This window comes from Malaclemys terrapin, chromosome 1, assembly GCF_027887155.1.
Source record: "Malaclemys terrapin pileata isolate rMalTer1 chromosome 1, rMalTer1.hap1, whole genome shotgun sequence".
NCBI lineage: Eukaryota > Metazoa > Chordata > Testudines > Emydidae > Malaclemys > Malaclemys terrapin.
The window spans coordinates 86,473,311-86,494,815 of NC_071505.1; the positions used below are offsets into that span (position 1 = coordinate 86,473,311).

The 21,505-nt window shown below is 41.6% G+C and overlaps 1 protein-coding gene across 1 annotated transcript in view; it reads left to right on the top strand.

The window, feature by feature from the left end:
* The window catches only part of ANO4 (anoctamin 4), a 316,199-nt gene that overhangs the window by 261,557 nt on the left and 33,137 nt on the right, over positions 1-21,505 (top strand). Inside the window, exons 20-22 of the mRNA XM_054028953.1 lie at positions 8,503-8,667; positions 14,565-14,601; positions 21,299-21,410. Of these exons, the coding sequence (XP_053884928.1) occupies positions 8,503-8,667; positions 14,565-14,601; positions 21,299-21,410 (314 nt within the window). The remainder of the gene's footprint in view (positions 1-8,502; positions 8,668-14,564; positions 14,602-21,298; positions 21,411-21,505) is intronic.

Sequence of the window (21,505 nt, forward strand, 5' to 3'; positions counted from 1 at the left end):
CCTACAGCCAGAGGGACACGCAGGGAACTCATTCACAATGATTTAATTACTGCCTTACAATAAATAAGTAAAAACAGCGCAAATCTCAAAGTCCTCACTCAAGTTTTGGTTGATCCTTATTCATGCAGCATCCCATTGACTTCAGTGAAAGTTCTGTTGTAGTAAGAACTGAGGTTCAAATCCCTGAAGTCAAAGGGAGTTTTCCTGTGTGACAACTTGAAAATCAGGTCCATTGGCTCTCGTACAGTAACTAGTTCAAATTTATCTTCTGAAGTACACGTTTTTTCAGTTTTTTGGGCGGGGGCTTTCCCCATGGAATTGGCTTGTATAAGAATTTACTAAGGTTGCCTACAGAAAAATATCATTAGGAAGGCCTGTTCTGCTGAGATAATTATTTAATGTGATTGGTACTCACTAGGATAACTATTCATTTTTATTATTATTAATTATACTTGTCACTTATATGAGACTTTACAAACTAACTTCTTTATGAACTTCAAAGTTCATGACAGGTACTAATTAATCTGTTCAATGTAGGTAAGTAAGTATCAATGTCAGTATTTTTTAGGTGAGGAAACAGAAGCAGGGAAGTTAAATGATTTGTACAAGACCATCAGTCGGTATCAGAGCTGAGTCCCTGGTCCTCCTGTTCAGACCCTGTGCTCATACCATGCTAACCACTTCATTACATAGCAAAGTAAAAAAGTATGTAATTAGGGCTTGGCGAATGATTGGGGTGGAAATCAGAACCAGGTCTACTCATGTTTGCTGAACCTAACTTTTGAGTTCAACAAATACCTTTTAGGTGTTGGCATCATGAAAAAGGTGTTGGCATCATGAAATTGTAGTGCTAGGAAAACCCACCCTCTAAGATTGGAACTTGGGAAGCAGAGAGCAACAAGCATCTTCCTGTGCCTGGCCATATGCTCCTGTACCCGTCGCATGGGTCGGATTTGGGATTCACCAAAATATTGTGTTCATTCAGCAGCCGAACAGGGGTGCTGGAACAATTTTTATAGTGGGGGTCCTGAAAGCAGAAACCACGCGTTTGGATTGTTACTATTACTTCAAGCCAGCTAGTTCCAGCATCTATGCAGCCAAAGCCAAATTTCTCCAAATTGGCCCAACTGTATTTATAGGAAGCACTTTGACTATAAATTATGACTGTTCCTGGCTCTCGCAGAGTGGCCTGTTGGTGACCTTGAGGAACTCTTCATCTCTCTGTGTGCCAATTTCCCCATCTACAAAATGGACATAATGGTACTTACTCTATAAAGTGCTTTAAGTTCAGTGGGAAAAAGTGCTATGTAAGCACTAGGTATTCTGATATTCGCCAAAACCAGGAACTGCGTAGAATGTATTGTACGTTGACTTTTTATTTTCTCCATTGGCTTCAATAGCAGAAAATCACCTCTACTTTTCTAACAAAGGCAATGTCTTAAACCTTTTACGATTCCCACCCTTAATCTGCTGATAATATGCTCCAATGTCAAACTCAAACTTTCAGCATTTATAAATGATTATCACTGTGATAGCTAAACACTGCATGTAAATTGGTTAAAAAACAAGACAAAATAGGAAGCCTGACTCAGGCTAATAAGTGAGTTCTACATATGTTTTCAATTTTGTGATGTAGTTGGATTACTTTGAGCTGATAGAGGAACATAAATAAACATTCACGCAAATACCCAAAGTGAACCATTATAAAGTCTTTTAATCTGGAAAAGTATTTATATTGTTCAAAATTTCAGAACAAATTCTCATAGTTAATTAGACTTAACATTCAACATTTGGACCCTTATTTAAGAAAGCACTTAAGCATATGCTTACATTTAAGCATGTGGGTAAGGGCCTTCCTTATTGGAGATGTTTTCCTGAATTGTGGAGTTACGAGAGTCTCTCTCCAAAGTATCAATTATTTATTTACTTAGATTTACAAATGTTCACTGATGAAAAGTGCTAAAGAAAGTGTAGCAAGTTAAGTGTCAGGTCCAAGGTTAGAACCCAAGTATTTTGGTTTTGGAACTTGTGCCTAACCCACTCCAACATAAAAACTCCCCAGCTAAATCATCGAATCAGTTTGTGCCTTACTCACCCCATTTGGATATGGTGGCTAATGAAATGCCTTGCACTTATATAGTATTTTTACATATGTAGATCTTAAAGCTCTTTATAAAGTTAGATAGGCAATATTAATCTGGATTTGTAGTTGGATTGTCTACACGGGAAAGTTATTGCACAGTAAACTAGGGTGTGAATTTACTGCACACATTAGCTATTCTGCATTAACCTCCCCTGTTGACACTCTGCACACTAAAAGTATCCTCAGCGGTTTAACTTAATATACTTTGAAGTGCCTGGTTTTGCTTCCATTGAAGATTGTGGCAAAAACATCCACTAGTGTTAATGGAAATAGGAGTGGGCCATGATTCCCAGTAATATCAGTGTTAGCAGGTTTGGGCCCAAAGCTATCCACAGTAAAAATTATCAGTAAGTTTGCTTAATTACAACTTATTTTCTTCAGATATTGCTGATATAGGTTTTCAAGTAGCTTTTATTATCTGGAAAGTCTGAAAGAGTAAGGAAAGCTGATCTATAGGGAGAAAAAGAAAATGACACAAGTCAAAGTTTCAAATCAGGATAGTTTTATAATGACCTTTAACTCAAAACTCAGTTAGAGGGTGATTTAAAGAAAAACTTTGAGGAAATATTCTTCTTTGCTTCCAAAATAAATCTGTCAATTGTTAAGCTAAATCAGTTTTCCAATACAAAGTTATAAAGGCTAACCGAGGACTTGGTAGTGGAGGCTGGCTGTCACTACCTTTTCATAATAGATTAGACACAATATTATCTTTAAATTCAGGATCTTTCTACCTGCAACTGATCTTATTTTCAGAATGCAACACTTGCATTAAAAAAAATTATTTATATATATACACACACACACACACACACACACACAGAATCCTGTTTGCTGCCCCCTTTCTGAGCTAGGTTGCACTAATTCCCATCCAAAATGACCAATGTTTTTTAGGGTTTGTGTTACCAGCTGCTTCCTGCCTTCTTCACTATTGATAATCAGTGCAAATTCATTAGTACACAGGGTGAAGTATGTATATAACCTTTTTGAGCTATGAGAGGTCTTTTAAACTTCAGCTAATACTAACTTCAAATGCTAAACACTTAATCAAATATCTCATGATCTAAAGCCAGCCTGAATTTATCTATCTTCCAAATTGCCTTTTTCTCTTTTTTAAATAGAGTGCTTATGCTTTACCTTAGTGAAAAGTCCTTGAAATTATCATTTGGGATGATGCCACTTCTTTTGCCAAAGTCAGAGATCACTTGAAAAATCATGAGGTTTAGATTTAAGTCAGAACTTGGAAGCCTGGATATTCAAGTACTATTTGGCTTTGGCAAAACAAATTCTGGACTGTGTTATTTTAGCCTCCCTTCCGCCCCCTTCTTAATCTTAGAAACAAGCCAAGAATTATTTTCAAAATTGACTTTTTGTTGTTGTTTGTTATTGTTTGAATAGCACAGGTTTCCACTGGGTTAGAAATACATGGATTTTTAAAAATGAAATGTCCTTGAAAAACAGTATCTTAAAATAAGAGAAAAGGATGTTTTGTAAAACTTAAAATAAAAGTAGTTCTATATGTTTCAGTAAACTCAAACGTCACCACGTTCTGCTTGGACCTTCATTCACATCCATAAAGAGAAGTGGTTGAACCACAATCCAACTGCCACCCTGACAAGCTACTTACCTTGATATCTGGATGCCTTAAGATAGTTTGGTTTTGGAGATACCCCTGCAAAGTCAAATTCATTCTGTTGTTACCAACAGTAGTGTCAATGATAAACACACTACAGGCTCCTTAGAATGTTAGTGCATTGAAATAAGAGTTTTGTCCAATCACTCCACCTACTGGTGAAGATCAGTATTATATTTGTCTTAAAATATTGTCTGGTTAGATTCCCAGTGAGTGATATCTCCTTAACATCAAAAATAAGCCTATGCAGTCAATTTAAAATCCAGAAATAAAATAATATCAATATTGCGCTGACTCAAAAATAGCTATATGGATAATTTTATGGTGTTTTCCAAAGTAAAGTGTTAGTGAGATATCCTGGGTAATTTGAGGGAAGGGATGGGGGCTAGGTGGGAATATTTAGGTGATTTTTATATATACATATATATGTATTGGATGACATGAAAATCTTTGAGATATTCTGTAACATTTAGTTGTGCCAGCCTAGATTTCCCTATTAGTTTTGCATCAGAAGGAGGAAGTTTGCCAATCAGTGGGATTATTGATGATTGAGGTTCTGAAAGAACACTCAAGGAAGACAAGGCCATTGCAGAGAAGCTATATGACTTTTTTGCATCAGTCTTCACTGCAACGGATATGAGGGAGATTCCCAAACCTGAGCCATTCTTTTTAGGTGACAAATCTGAGGAACAGTCCAGATTGAGGCATCGATAGAGGAGGTTTTGGAACAAATTTATAAACAGTAACAAGTCATCAGGGCCAGATGGTATTCAGCCAAGAATTCAGAGGGAACTCAAATATGAAATTGCAGAACTACTAACTGGTATGTAACCTAACACTTAAATCAGCTTCTGTACCAGATGACTGGCAAATTGGTGGAAACTATAGTAAAGAACAGCATTATCAGACACATAGATGAACATGATATGTTGAAGAGCCAATACTGCTTTTGTAAAGGTAAATCATGCCTCACCAATCTATTAGAAATCTTTGAAGGGGTCAGCAAACATATGGACAAGGATGATCCAGTGGATATAGTGTACTTGGACTTTCAGAAGGCCTTTGACAAGGTCCCATACCAAAGGCTCTTATGCAAAGTAAGCAGTCATGGGATATGAGAGAGGGAAGGAATAAATGGTTAGTTTTCAGAATGGAGAGAGGTAAATAGCAGGGTCCCCCAGGGATCTATATTGGGACCAGTGCTGTTCCACATATTCATAAATGATCTGAAAAAGGAGGTAAACAGTGAGATGGCAAAGTTTGCAGATGATACAAAGTTACTCAAGATAAGTAAGTCCAAAGTAGATTGTGAAGAGTTACAAAGGGATCTCATAAAGCTTGGGTGATTGGGCAACAAAATGGCAGATGAAATTTAATGCTGATAAATGCAAACTAGTTCATACTGGAAAACATAATCCCAACTATACATACAATATGAGGGGGGTCTAATTTAGTTGTTACCACTCAAGAAAGAGATCATGGAGTCATTGTGGATAATTTTCTGAAAACATCCAATCAATATGCAGCAGCAGTCAAAAAGCTAACCGAATGTTAGGAACCATTAGGAATGGGATAGATAATAAGACAGAAAATATCATAATGCCATTATATAAATCCATATAAATATAAATCCACACCTTGAATACTGTGTGCAATTCTGGTCATCGTGTCTCAAAAAAGATATATTAGAATTGGAAAAGGTACGGAGAAGAGCAACAAAAATGATTAAGGATATGGAACGGTTTCCATATGAGGAGAGATTAAAAAGACTGGGACTGTTCAGGTTGGAAAAGAGACGACTAACAGGGGATGTAATAGAAGACCATAAAATCATGAATGATATGGAGAAAGTGAATGTGTTATTTACCACTTCATATAACTCAAGACCCTGGGATTCACCTGATGAAATTAATAGGCAGCAGGTTTAAAACAAACAAAGTGAAGCACTTCTTCACACAAAGATCAGTCAACATGTGGAACTCTTTACCAGGGGATATTGTGAAGGCCAGAACTGGGACTGGATGATAGGGAATGGCCCATTCAATAATTGCCTTGTTCTGTGCCTTCCCTTTGGCCATTGTCCAAAGACAGAGTACTGGGCTAGACGAACCATTCCTCTGACCTAGTCTGGCCATTCTTATAGTCTGATTGCTCCTAATAATGAAGCTGACAAGGTATAAAGATGAGGAGTAGCATGAAACTTGACTGCTAGTTTCTATCTTTAAAAAATAAACAAACAAACTGTATGTTGGTGAATAAAATGGGGAAAATCAGATATTTAAATCCTATTCCTAATACTCTGATTATGGAATTCAGCGTATAAGCCCGTACCATACTTGAGTAATTGGTGATTGATCCAACCCTAGAGGGTTATTCTTGAAGAAGCCAAAACAGCTTTACAATGGCTCGTATTGTTAAATTTCTGAATCTGTGAACATGAGTCACATTTCTTCATATTTGTTGTTATGTGATTAGTCTTCCCTGAAAGAAACTTACAAATCCTGAATTTAACACTGAGAGCCCTAAGCCAGAAATGATCCTTTGTAACTGTGACATTTGCATGCCTATCAGAACCTTTGTGGCTTAGAGTTAGCAGAATAGAAGAGTTTCCACTCAAATTTTTAAAATGAGTGGAGACAATTTAAATCACTTTTTTACCATTAGAATAATTTATCTCAGTTGTTTTACTGTCAAACTAATGATTTTTTCTCTTAAATAGTTATGACTGACCAAACGCTTCTTTAAACATTAAAGCCAAAATCCCGAGCCCCCTAAGGGAAGGTGTTGGAAAGTCCATCCCTGTCCCCTAAACCCAGGGCTGTCCAGCCTCAAGCTAGTGCCTAGCGTAAATTACAGCAGCCTCAGAACTACTGTGTTTTACTCTGGCTGCCCATCCATTCCAACAGGTAGGGACCATATGGGCATAGAGATAGCCACACCTGGGTCAAGAGAAAAGGTAGGTATAGAAGTTTCTAGGGCCACTCTGTACCATCTAGGAATCTCCTTCTCCACAGGGAATCATCCTCTAGCTCACTAGTAAGGTAACTTTGTGGCTGCTATATGCTTCCACAGTGGAAAGAGTAGCTTTAATGGATCAGATGAACTGGTCCTATGTGTTCACACACACTTTAACCTCCTTGTCATGTTTCTCTACATATGGATTATGCCATCTGCTGTTAAATCAATTCTGTAAATAAAAGAAGGTGAAAATAGCTTGAAATTCTAGGGTGGGGGGAGGTGTTGATTGTTTTTTCCTAATTAACTATGATGTATCACATTTTTGTCAGGTTTTAAGAATGCATTCAGGTTGTAGTAATACATGTGGACACACCAAACCTGACTGGTTTCTATTCAAGAAAATTTAATTACATGGTAACATAGCTAAAATAATGTAGACTGGATAAGATGACAGGTTTCAGAGTAGCAGTCGTGTTAGTCTGTATCCGCAAAAAGAACAGGAGTACTTGTGGCACCTTAGAGACTAACAAATTTATTTGAGTATAAGCTTTCGTGGGCTACAGCCAACTTCATCGGATGCATAGAATGGAACATATAGTGAGGAGATATATATACATACAGAGAACATGGAAAGATGGGAGTTGCCCAACCAACTCTAAGAGGCTAATTAATTAAGATGAACTGTTGTCAGCAGGAGAAAAAAAACTTTTGTAGTGATAATCAAGATGGCCCATTTAAGACAGTTTGACAAGAAGCTGTGAGGATACTTAATATGGGGAAATAGATTCAATGTGTGTAATGGCTCAGCCATTCCCAGTCTCTATCTAAGCCTAAATTGATTGTAGCTAGTTTGCATATCAAATCAAGTTCAGCAGTTTCTCGTTGGAATCTGTTTTTGAAGCTTTTCTGTTGCAAAATTGCCACCTTTAAATCTGTTACTGAATGGCCAGAGAGGTTGAAGTGTTCTCCTACTGTTTTTTGAATGTTATGATTCCTTATGTCAGATTCACCCATGCTAATAACAAAATGTTTGAGCTCTAGGTGACTGGCTCAAATGGGACACAAGCTGGTCATGACAGTTTAATGCCCAACTGTTCTGTATGATATGTCACAACTGACTTAATGACCTCAGCTCAACTGCAAAATTTATACATCAGACACCTTTTCTAAGTATCATCAAAGATGCCAGGGATGAAATTATCAAAGAGATTGAATTTACCATCCTTAAATATAATCGCTCCAAAATAGTACAGTGAAGCAGCTTATTAAGGTAGTGTGACGAAACTCTCTGTTGCTTCCTGTGCAGTATTTAACACATGGTGAAATTCACCCCAGGCAAAGGGGCAGCACAAAAGCTGATGTACCACTTAAATATTCAAAGTATGACTTATGTGGTCCATAAGCCATGTACTGACCCTCTCCAGAGTGGTGAATTTTACTCAGTGTAAGTGAGGCAAAGCTTTGATTTCCAGGGCTAGCAATCAAGCACCATTTACTAACACTGGAAAACAGAAAACAGTTGTGTTTTTCAAGAGAATGATTAAATGTAGATATGATTTTAATCAGATATCAAGTATATTTTATATTATAGGAAACTGAGAGGAAACTAGATATTAATCCAGATGAAACCCCTCTCAGGAAAAAATGATGTATGTTTCAGGACTTGTTTTTTTAAGATAGGTTTATTTTTATAGTCTTGAGAATTTCAGGAAGAAATTCATTCCAATTGTGAGGAATTTCAGGCTTTTCTGTTTTTCTCCCCCCCCTTTAGATCTGTGTGGTGATTGCTGCTGTTTTTGGCATTGTTATTTACCGTGTTGTGACTGTCAGCACTTTTGCTGCCTTTAAGTGGGCTTTAATCAGGAATAACTCTCAGGTTGCAACTACAGGGACTGCAGTGTGCATCAACTTTTGCATCATCATGCTACTGAATGTGGTAAGTAGAGATAACCAGGATCCATAAGCTGTGGGTATAATAGACCAGGATGCTGGGTTATCGACTTCGGCGGTTTGCATGGGCTGGGCTTCCGCCAGAAGAAGGTTTTGCTCATTATTATGCACCATGCGGGTTCCAGGGTGGCTGAGGAGGCGGTATTTGCTACTCAGCTTCCTGGGTTCATCAGCAATCTCCCTGGACTCCAGAGAGATTATTGATGAACCTGGAAAGCTGAGTAGCAGATACCACCTTCTCAGCTGCCCTGGAACCTGCACGGTGCATATAAAAAGCTCAGGTTCTTTGGGAAGAGCTTTTGCTTTTCCTGCCGGGCAGCTTGGGGTCTTGGGAAGGGAGGCACGGCACAGCTGGGGTGGCTCAGGGCTCCTCTGGCCATGGGGGTGGGGGCAGGGCTCCTCTGGCCATGGGGGGGACTCCTCGGGGATCGGCCCTCCGGCAGACGGGGTGGGGTCCACCCACTGCCCATGCTAGGATCTAAAGCAAAGTGCATACAGGCACTTGATCTATATGTGCCCCAGTCTGCATGCTCCTGAATGCCCTCAGTTGCTACTGACTTTAATGGGAGTTGAAGATGCTTATTGGGTTTGACTCATACCATACTTGTGTGTAATTAGCTTCAAAATTCACTTAAGTACAATACATGTTTGAAAAAGTCTACAAATTATATTATTTTAAAGGGATATATTCAAGCTAGTTGGTTCAAATTTGTCCTACACGCTATTTCTTCTATTTGTCTGCAAATTGCAAGTAATTCTTTAAATATGCTTTTTTAAACAAAATAGTTTAGTGTTCTTTTTTAATATAGAGGCCAAACTTGCTCCTTTCTTATTCACAGCAGAATTTTCCCCTTAGGGATAGATATATACAGACTATTTCTACAGGAGAGCACTTACCTGCATTGAAAACTTCACAGGGAGGGATTGACATTGAGTGGCTGTGAATTGTTCCATCAGTTACTTCTAATGCTAAAAGCATGCCAATCACTGCATTCTAAGAGAGAATTCTGGGAGGGTGGATTGAGTCTGGCTTGTGAGTCTGATTGGGCCTGGGATAAAGGGATTCCTAGGCCATCTGTTCCTAGGGGGTTAAAGTTCCAGTGGGGTAGATCACAATGGGTTGGGTAGGTAAAGGGCAAGTTTTCCCATCCTCTAAGGTGAGAGAGTTCTGTTGGTTTCCCAGGTGCTTCTGACTATCCATGTAGCAGTGATTGTTGGATGTGTTTTTCTGTCACCTGCTCTTGGCAAGAAGGTTTCATCCTTTTCCTTCAGATGCACATGTTGCCACCTTGAGGTTGTGTTATTGCAAACACTTTACAAACAGCTACATCTTCAAGCCATCCAAAAATTGCAGCTAATTCAGAATGTCTTGCCCCACTTAATAAGTGGAGTTTCTTGCTGTAAGCCTATTATTCCTTAGCTCCATGAGCTACACTGACTCCTCAATTAGGCCTTGTCTACAGTACAGGGAAAAGTTGATCTAAGCTATGCAATTTGAGTTACGTGAATAGCATAACTCAAGTAGACGTAGCTTAGATTTACTTACCGTGGGGTCCATACTATGCAATGTCGACAGGAGACGCTCTGCCGTTGACTCCCCTGACTCGTCTCAATCCGATGGAGTACAGGAGTCGACGGGAGAGCGATCTGCAGTCGATTTAGCGAGTCTTCACTAGACCTGCTAAATCGACCGTCGATGCATCCATCACCATGCATCAATCCCCTGATAAGCATAGACAAACCCTTAGTTTCCGTGTGAAGTATAAGGTGTTAATTCCAGCCAAGACATGTATAAATGCTGCCCACTAGAGAGACCACTTCACTTCCTATGTGATACTGAATTATTTGCAGTCATCTGAGATATTCAAACTAACAGCCCTGGTTTACATGCAAAGTGGCTGTGAGAAGCCATCACCACAGGAACTCACTTCTCCTGCTTTGCACACTCAGGCCTGCATTTGGTGTCCTTTAGGACAAGTTGAAAGATTTGTCTGGTTTCCTATGCATTTCCCAAGGGAGAGAAAGGGGAGAATTGATTGAGAAATTGGAGGGAGAAGGATAGGATAGAGACCAATAGTGAGTTGAGAAGTTGGTTTGAGAACTCTGTAAAAGTTTTTTATGTATTTTGTTTAAAGTCTGTGGCTTTTAATTTTTTATTTTTTAAAGTATGCCTTGATCATGTGATAGGCATTATGAAGAATAAACATAAGTCAGCATATACCCCTGTTAGCAAAGAACTCACCACCAATCTTCCAAACATCTGTGCACTGAGTCAGCAATGAAACAACTCAGAACAGAAGTAGATTTCACTTTCTAGCTGCCAAAGACTTCTACTGTTAAGGGGGGGAAATTAAAATAATGAAAAAAGCCATGAATAGGTTCCTTGTTGATTTTTTTTCTGACATATTAAGTGGAGTATTGCAAGAAAAACTTCTTAAACCTTACAGCTACCAACAAGAAATAAATATTGTCTGTGAACTGGACAATAAGGTGAGGACCAGGGAAAACGAGATCCCATAAGTATACTAAAGCAGGACCATGAAACATCTTTTACGGAGCTGGTGAGGTTTTGAACTTAACCTTTTGCTTTCCACACTGAGTTACAATAGGCAGTGGGTTACAATAGGCAACTAATGGAGATCTTCTAAAATACTAACAGCTTCTGGCTCCATGAGCGATCAGACAGTTGAGTCCTATACAAGCTGTGAGCACATAAAAATGAAGAAAAGTCACATGGGGCAAGCAAAGAGAGATTCATATAAACAGAACTTGAGGTGAGAAGAGACAAAAGATGTTTAGAACAGTCTGGGAATCCGTGTAAGACATGGACTGCAGCCAAAGACTCTAATACAATTTCACAACCTATCTGATATAAGCATCAGGGGAAAGCTCTGGGTCAATCAACTTCTAGGTTGGATGCTTTGAGAGCTGGATGGATAATATAGCTATGCATTCATCTTGACAAGATTCGATGACATTCAAGCTGCCTGTTTCCAGTTAATCATGCAGGCTGCACTGAGAGTAATCACAAGCTTCATCTTGGGTAGTAAAGTTCATACCGATAATATCACCCAAGGAAATATGAATACTGAATAAAATGGGATCCTAAATGAAGCCCTTTGAGATTTGTAGTAATAAACTGTAGTTGCAGAAAAACAGTTCCAAACATCGTTAACAGAATTGCAAACTCTGTCTGTCTGATCCAGGAGGAATAACAACAAAACATAATATTCGCACACAGACATGCAGGTCATTGATGATCTGTAAATGGGCACTCTACATGCCAGGATCAGGGTATCAAACACACAGCCCTTTAGCACTTGTATATTCTCCATAGGGAGGTACTTTTAAAGCTGGGAAGAGACCACCTTTTCAATTATTTAAAACAAAAATAGGATTCAAATCACCACTGTTTATTTCAGACAAGGCAGAAAGCTCTACAGGAGAAATGTTGTTAATAGCTATGACAGAATTTCACATTACTTGAGTTCCTAAGCAGCTGGTTTAATACATAGCCTGTGTATAACTCAATAAACCTTAGCAACAGTTTATAAAGTAAATTGTAGAAAAAGGAATTGGAAACTAAGGGCCCAATCCTGAAAGATGGTGAGCTCTTTGAAGAGGTGTTGTGTCCCCTCAACTCCCATTAATGTCTATAGGAATTGAGGATACAACGCCATGCAGGATCTGGCCCCAGAACAGTAGAAGGGGTAATACCATTTGAAGCAAATGTATACAGTGATTTAGTTTTATAATAAAAATGAATACTGTGCATTTACATAGTATGTTGTATGTTCATCACTGCATAAATGCTAACTCATGTCAAAGCTTCTCTATTAAATAAGTTAGCAATCATTCAGAGGAATTTGAGACCATGATTCCTGCTATCATAGACAAGTGCCAATAAGGATTTAGAAGAACATCAGTGGTTCCAAATAAAGAAGTGCATTTGGCAACAGTGACTTTCTCTGAGCTCCTATGTCTCTCTCCCAAAGGGAGAAAGACAAGGTCTGTTTTTGTTAGGACTAATTTGCTTGTTAAGTTTTCCATAATTTCCCTTGCATTTGCAGAATTAAATGACTTTTTACAGATGGAATGCAGTGCTAAACTTTTCATTAAAATCCACACACTTTTCAGTTTCAGTGTCAAAGATTTTCAAGGTAAAAATTAGTGTTTTTACTCAGGTGTAGGAGAGAACATGGTCTAATTAATATGACATTGGTCTGGAAATGAAGAAACTTGGGTTTTATTCCTGGCTCTGCCAATTGCCTAGTTTCTGACTTGTATTAATTTAGATGGAATAAAGGGCCCAAAGAGTCAAAGGTATTAACAAGAGCCTCTCACTGTCCAACATTAAACAGTGTTAAACAAGGTTCAGGTTAGGTTTACAGAGACGTCAGCCTGCTTGCTGCTGTGGCAAATGCTCCATTAAAAATCCTTTTACTAAAGATACAGAAAAAGAAAAAAACAGTTGTTTAAGCACTTGAACTGTAAAGTGTTAAGTGAGGCTGTCACTTTAACAACATCCCTTGTTCCCTTTAGCTGTAGAGTCTTTAAAGGGAGAAGAAAAAAAAACCTTGTTTGACAGTCTGTTAGCTGGTTTTAAAGATGGTAGTAACTGTCCTTTTGGGAAAAAGAGAAGAAGTTAGTTGAGATGGCTGGAGCCGTTGTTGTTACTGTTGTTAAAGTCTGATCCTGTTTCCTAGAAGGCAAAACAGGACAAACACACACACAAGGGGAAAGAGAAGAACAACAAAGATTAAAAAATGCAGCCTCTGTTTCTGATGTTGACTTTCACATTCAGCCTCAGTGTTGGAAGAAAACAGACCCAGCACACAGTTTTATTAGTCACTCCAAGATCTGCAAACTCATGACAGCATCAGGCTGTTTAGGGCATTGCATTTAGATGCCTTTCTGGTCACTGGCTTACAGCAGTGTTGCAAAATATATAGTCTTGGAGAGCCTTACCAGACAGAAGGCAGAAGGAGACAGGTAGGAAAAGAAGAAATAAGTTAGAGAAGGGAAAGGGCATGCGGAATGGATGTGGGTGTCTGACAAAGTCTCTCATCCCAGGTAGTGTTGGATTTAGCCAAAGCCTGTGGAGGAGGTGATGTCATCTGGGTCCTTCTCTCTCTCTGGTCTGGTCAGGTCAGGACATCTCTTAGGATTAGGAAGAAGAAGGTCCATTGGTGTCACACGGGGTCCTGAGATACAAGGAGATGGAGGGGGTGGTAGCCATGATGGTGAAGCTTGCTCCTTCCCCTTCTCTTTGTCTTTCAGTCAACCAGCAACACAGTACCCAGTGTTACCTCCCCCCAAAAAAAGTCTCTTTGAGCATCCCAAAAGGGGAGTGATGGGCAGAATAGCTTGTCCTCTCATTATTTTGTCCACCAATTGACACACCAATTTTGGTTCACTGATTTTTGGTTCCACACTTTTCTTGTTTACCAAGTATGATCTTACCAAAGTCCTTGAGTGATACCAGTAGACCTTTTTGTTTGGACAAGTTCAGTCTGTCTCTCTCACTTTTAAACCTTTTCCCATCAGTATTTGTTAAATTGACAATTAAGGGTAAATTTGTAGACCCAGTTGTCATAACAGACCTTGGACAAATTACTTAAGCTTTCTGCACCACATCTGTACAAGGGGATAATGATACCTCTCCTCCTTTGTAAAGTGTGTCTGTGGATGAAAGGCACCACATAAGAGCTAAGTAGTGTTACTGTTATCACAATGCTAACAAATTTTACCAAACAATGATGACCAGAATCTCAGTTTTAAAATGGAATAATGGTTATTCATCCTAGAAAACAGATCTATATAGTTAATGATGTTAAACTCAGCTGGTCACATTTTTCAGAAGTTGTTTCTTATTTGTTGCAGTTGTATGAAAAAGTTGCTCTTCTTCTGACAAATTTAGGTAAGTGATGATAAATATAAAACTGAAATAATATTTTATTGATTTTTGTTTAGACTTCAGCTCTTGCTTCATTCTAAATACTGAGTGTCATGTTTCAGAGTGGTTTCAGAGCCATGTTAGTCTGTATCAGCAAAAACAATGAGGAGTCCTTGTGGCATCTTGGAGACTAACAAATTTATTTGGGCATAAGCTTTTGTGGGCTAGAACCCACTTCATCAGACTGACCTCACACTTGGTAAGGCAACTCACATCTTTTCATGTATTTATACCTGCTCCGTATTTTCCACTCCATGCCTCTGATGAAGTGGGTTCTAGCCCACAAAAGCTTCTGCCCAAATAAATTTGTTAGTCTCCAAGGTGCCACAAGGACTCCTCATTGTTAATACTGAGTGTAAAATCCTAGCTCCATTGAAACCAACTAGAATTTTGCCATTGACTTCACTAGGTGCAGGATTTCTCCCTGAATCAGTATCCCTGTCATATTTGCAAAATGCTGCCTAGATTAAAATAATGCATGTTTTTAAAATATTGTACTGTTTCTAACCACTTTTATAACTGTGTTTATAGTTTTTTTCAAAATATCCATCTATCAATATGACATTTAATTTCAAGTCCAACCTTAAAACCTGATGGTTGCCTAATAACAAGAAAATTGCTCTCTCTTCCCCGTCCTCTCCCAGCTACATCCAGCCTGATTCCTATTGGAGCTTTAATTCGTAGATACTATAGAAATGAAGCTCTGATCTGAGATGCTGCAGCTGGGAGAGGAAAAGGGAAATCTCTGTTTTCAGTATTAACTATTATTTTATTACATAACTGTGCTTGGTGCTTTACAGACAAATTAAAGGCATGGGGCCAAATCCTTAACTTGTGTAACCTGTTGGAGCTCAGTTGAAGCCCATGGAGCTATGACAGTTTACACCTGCTGAAGATCTGGGCCATGATTCCTGTCCTAAATATCTTAAATGCTAAGGACTCAGCTAAGCATATGCTTACCATAGGGCCTGATTTTCAGAGATGTTGCCTACCCACAGCTTCTGCTAGTGTTGTGGGCACTCAGCACTTCTGAAAATCTGGCCCATAGTGTGTATTACTGTGAGTACTCCTACTGAAGTCTATGGGGCTACTCAGAATAGTAAATACCATGCCCATTACTGGCAAGCATTTGCAGGACTGGGCTAGGTGTGTAGACATAGCACAAGAAATGTTGACTGTTTTAAATCTAGTCTTGAGCACTACTCAGAATGGGAATCAAGGGTCCTGATATTGTGGCTAAAGCTGCCCCCTCCTTCCTTATTTATCCATCTGTTTCAATGCATTTTGTCTAAATCCTAGATTTTGAGCTCTCTAGAGCAGGAATTGTGTTTGTGTTAGTTGTTTGTATAGTGTCTAGTTCAGTGCTATCCTGAGGCCTGTAGAGGTTCCCTGCATGCTACAGCAATAGAAATAATCATTAAAAATAACCATGAAGAAAGCATTTGTTTCAGTTGTGTGTGAAGTCCGCTTCAAATTGAGAATATATCATGCTGCATACTAGTGTGCATTCTGCTATCTAATTGTAGTAGACTGCAGAAATGAAAACAAAAGAGAAGCTGAGTTTATAGCACATGGATGAATCCAGGAGTTGTCTATTTTTTGTCCAAATGAAGGAAATTGAATGTGCGTGTTACCGCTAGCAAACTGGCAAACCATTTCTTATAATCTGTAATCTTGCATAGCCAGCTATAAAACATCAGATGAGGTTTGTAAGAGTTTTTACAAGCCCGCTTGCTGTGGATTATTTTTTGATACAAATTCTACTGTCATCTTATAAATTGAGACCAGCAGGCAGCTTTGCCAGCTCTAAAAAGTGCCTGCAGTCCCTGAGGGTATGTCTACACTACGGGATTAATCCGAATTTATATAATTCGAATTTTGGAAACAGATTGTATAAAGTCGAATGTATGTGGCCACACTAAGCTCATTAATTCGGTGGTGTGCGTCCATGTACTGGGGCTAGCGTCGATTTCCGGAGCGTTGCACTGTGGGTAGCTATCCCATAGCTATCCCATAGTTCCCTCAGTCTCCCCCGCCCATTGGAATTCTTGGTTGAGATCCCAGTGCCTGATGGGGCAAAAAACATTGTCGCAGGTGGTTCTGGGTACAGCCTCACCCCTCCCTCCATGAAAGCAATGGCAGACAACCATTTCGCGCCTTTTTTCCTGGGTGAACACTGCAGACTCCATACCACGGCAAGCATGGAGCCCGCTCAGCTCAAGACAGCAGTCATGAACATTGTAAACACCTCGCGCGTTCTCGTGCAGTTTATGCTGAGCCAGGACCAGAAAAATGAGGTGAGGAGGCAGCGGCGACGGCAGCGCAGCGACAAGCGTGATGAGGACATGGACATGGACACAGAATTCTCTCAAACCGTGGGCCCCGGTGCTTTGGAAATCATGTTGTTAATGGGGCAGGTTCTATCCGTGGAACGCCGATTCTGGGCCCGGGAAACAAGCACAGACTGGTGGGACCGCATAGTGTTGCAGGTGTGGGACGATTCCCAGTGGCTGCGAAACTTTCGCATGCGTAAGGGCACTTTCATGGAACTTTGTGACTTGCTGTCCCCTGCCCTGAAGCGCCAGAATACCAAGATGAGAGCAGCCCTCACAGTTGAGAAGCAAGTGGCGATAGCCCTGTGGAAGCTTGCAACGCCAGACAGCTACTAGTCAGTCGGGAATCAATTTGGAGTGGGCAAATCTACTGTGGGGACTGCTGTGATCCAAGTAGCCAAAGCAATCACTGAGCTGCTGCTACGAAAGGTAGTGACTCTGGGAAATGTGCATGTCATAGTGGATGGCTTTGCTGCAATGGGATTCCCTAACTGTGTTGGGGCGATAGATGGAACCCATATCCCTATCTTGGCACCGGAGCACCACGGTACCCAGTCCATAAACCGCAAGGGGTACTTTTCAATGGTGCTGCAAGCACTTGTGGATCACAAGGGATGTTTCACCAACATCAACGTGGGCTGGCCAGGAAGGGTTCATGATGCTCGCGTCTTCAGGAACACTACTCTGTTTAAACGGCTGCAGCAAGGGACTTACTTCCTGGACCAGAAAATAACCGTTGGGGATGTTGAAATGCCAATAGTTATTCTTGGGGACCCAGCCTACCCCTTAATGCCATGGCTCATGAAGCCATACACAGGCAGCCTGGACAGGAGTCAGGAGCTGTTCAACTACAGGCTGAGCAAGTGCAGAATGGTGGTAGAATGTGCATTTGGACGTTTAAAAGGTTGCTGGCGATCGTTACTGACTCGCTCAGACCTCAGCCAAACCAATATCCCCATTGTTATTTCTGCTTGCTGTGTGCTCCACAATCTCTGTGAAAGTAAGGGGGAGACCTTTATGGCGGGGTGGGAGGCTGAGGCAAATCGCCTGGCTGCTGATTACGCGCAGCCAGACACCAGGGCGATTAGAAGAGCACACCAGGAAGCGCTGTGCATCAGAGAAGCTTTGAAAACCAGTTTCATGACTGGCCAGGCTACAGTGTGAAATTTCTGTTTGTTTCTCCTTCATGAAAACCCGCCCCCTTTATTGACTCATTCTCTGTAAGGAACCCACCCTCCCCCTTCCCCCAGCTTGCTTTCAAAGGAAATAAAGTCAGTATTGTTTAAAAATCATTTATTCTTTATTAATTGATTATAAAAAGAGGGAGAGAACCCAGGTGCAGTTTGGGAGGAGGATCGGTGGGAAGGAAAAGGCCACTAAAAAAAGGTTAAAAAAACGACAGCCTTTTGCTTGGGCTGTCCACTGGGGTGGAATTGGAGGGTGTACGGAGCCTTCCCCCCACCCCCCGCGTTCTTACACATCTGGGTGAGGAGGCTATGGAACATGGTGAGGGGGGAGGAGGGTTATACAGGGGCTGTAGTGGCACTCTGTGATCCTGCTCCCATTCCTGAAGCTCCACCAAACGCCGGAGCATGTCTGTTTGCTCACGCAGCAGCCCCAGCGTTGCATCCTGCCTCCTCTGATCTTCCTGCCGCCACCTCTCATCTCAAGCGTCTCTCCTCTCCTCACATTGGTCCCTTCTATCCTCATGTTGGTCCCTCCTGTCCTGTTCACTGGCTTCTTTCCTATACTTTGAAACCGTGTCCTTCCACTCATTCAGATGAGCTCTTTCACTGCGGGTGGATTTCATGATTTCTGCGAACATCTCGTCTCGCATCTTCTTTTTCTGACGCCTTATCTGAGATAGCCTTTGGGACGGAGGAGGGAGGCTTGAAAAATTTGCAGCTGCTGGAGGAAGAGAAAAAAGGAGAGAATTTTTTAAAAAGATACATTTTGCAGAACAATGCTTATACTCTTTCACGGTGACCAACACTATTCACATTACATAGCACATGTGATTTCTGTGCAAGGTCGCATTTTGCCTCTTAATATTGAGCGCCTGTGGTTTTGCTGCTAGAGATCACAGATGCAGATCCGGGCAACAGAATTCGGCTTGCATGCGGCCATGGTAAGCCATTGTCTTTCGGCTTCTGCGCCCTCCTTTCCCACATACCATGCAAAGCCTATTGAGTGCTGTGGTTTTCCTGTTAACCTTCAGCAGCAGAAAACAAACTAACCCCCCTCCCCATCCAATTCTCTGGATAATCACTTTATCCCTCCCCCCACCGCATTGCTGGTATCAGGGAAGATCCCTGCAGGAACCAAACTAACACCCCACACCCCGCCATGAATTCTCTGGGATGATCGCTTTACCCCTCCCCCCACCGCGTGGCTGGTATCAGGGAAGATCCCTGCTAGCCAAACGCGAAAAGCTCTGTGCCAATTTCCCCCCTTTTCCCCCCACCCCGCGCTTGGCTAACTGCAGGGAAGGATTTCTTTTCAGCCACAGGCAAACAGCCCAGTAGGAACGGCCACCTCTGTCCCCTTAATTAAATTCCCGTATTTCAACCAGGTTACCATGAGCGATATCACTCTCCTGAGGATTACACAGCGAGATAAAGAACGGATGTTGCTTGAATGCCAGCAAACACTGGGACCATACGCTGCCAGGCTTTGTCATGCAATGATACCAGATTACTTGCTGCAAGCATGGCGTGCAGGGCCGGCTTTAGGAAGTGCGGGGCCCAATTCGAACAGTTTCGACGGGGCCCCGGCAGGGATGACTTAAAAAAAAACCACGTAAAAAAACACATGGGACTTGTACTCACTGGGCAGCGCTCCTAGTCTTTGGGTCTTTCACTCGCTCCGGGTCTTCGGCGGCACTGAAGGACCCGCTGCCGAAGTGCCGCCGAAGACCCGGAGCGCCAACGGGTGAGTAAAATTTAAAAAGGAGCCTCTAGCCAGGGAAGGGATTCTCGGCCACTTCTTTCTCCCCTCCCCTCCGGCAGACCTGCCACTGGGCGCGGGGCCCTCTTAGGCGCGGGGCCCGATTCGGGGGAATTGGTGGAATTGGCCTAAAGCCGGCCCTGATGGCGTGGTCAAGTGTCCTACCATGGAGGACAGAATAAGGCTGCACTGCCCAGAAATCTTGTGGCAAGGCTTTTGGAGTACCTCCAGGAGAGCTTCATGGAGATGTCCCTGGAGGATTTCCGCTCCATCCCCAGACACGTTAACAGACTTTTCCAGTAGCTGTACTGGCCGCGAATGCATCCCAAGTCCTCAGGGCAAAGTAATCATTAAAAAACGCTTGCTTTTAAAACAAGTTTTATATTTTAAAAGGTAAACTCACCTGAGGTCCCTTCCATGGGGTCATGGTCTTGGATACTGGCTTGGGAGGGTACTTCAGTCAGGCTGAGAAAAAGATCCTGGCTGTTGGGGAGAACGGAGTGCTGGGTGCTCTCCGCAAGCTCGTCCTCCTCCTTCTCCTCCTCCTCTTCCCCATCTGCAGAATCCTTAGGTGTAGCTGATGAGATTATCCCCGCCTCGGAATCCACGGTCAGAGGTGGGGTAGTGGTGGCGGCCCCCCCAGAACTGCATGCAACTCGGCGTAGAAGCAGCATGTCCGTGGCTCTGACCCGGAGCAACCGTTTGCCTCCTTTGTTTCTTGATAGGCTTGTCTGAGCTCCTTGACTTTCACGCGACACTGATCTGAGTCCCTGTTGTGGCCTCTCTCCATCATGCCCTTGGAGATTTTTTCAAAAGTTTTGGCATTTCGTCTTTTCGAACGAAGTTCTTCTAGCACTGAATCCTCTCCCCATATAGCGATCAGATCCAGTACCTCCTGTACAGTCTATGCTAGTGCTCTTTTTCGATTATCGGCCTGCCTGGTTACCTGTGCTGATGAGCTCTGCATGGTCACCTGTGCTCTCCACGCTGGACAAACAGGAAATAAAATTCAAATGTTCGCGGGGCTTTTCCTGTCTACCTGGCCAGTGCATCTGCGTTCAGATTGCTGTCCAGAGCGGTCACAATGGTACACTGTGGGATAGCTCCCAGAGGCCAATACCATCGAATTGCAGCCACACTAACCCTAATTCGAAATGACAATATTGATTTTGGCGCTACTCCGCTCGTCGGGGTGGAGTACAGAAATCGATTTTAAGAGCCCTTTATTTCGAAGTAAATGGCGTCGTTGTGTGGACGGGTGCAGGGTTAATTCGATTTAACGCTGCTAAATCCAAATTAAAGTCATAGTGTAGACCAGGCCTCAGTGTAGTAAAACTGCTAATCTGATTAAACCTCTCAAACTCTGTTTTCTTTATTCACAGAGCAGCCTCGGACTGAGTCTGAGTGGGAGAACAGCTTCACTTTGAAAATGTTTCTTTTCCAGTTTGTCAATCTGAACAGCTCTACCTTTTATATAGCATTCTTCTTGGGAAGGTAAGAATCAGTATCTGCTCACTCTTTGTGCTTGGGACAGAGAGCAAAGAAGAAAATGATATTGCCATTAATGAAACAAAATGGGCCCATATGGT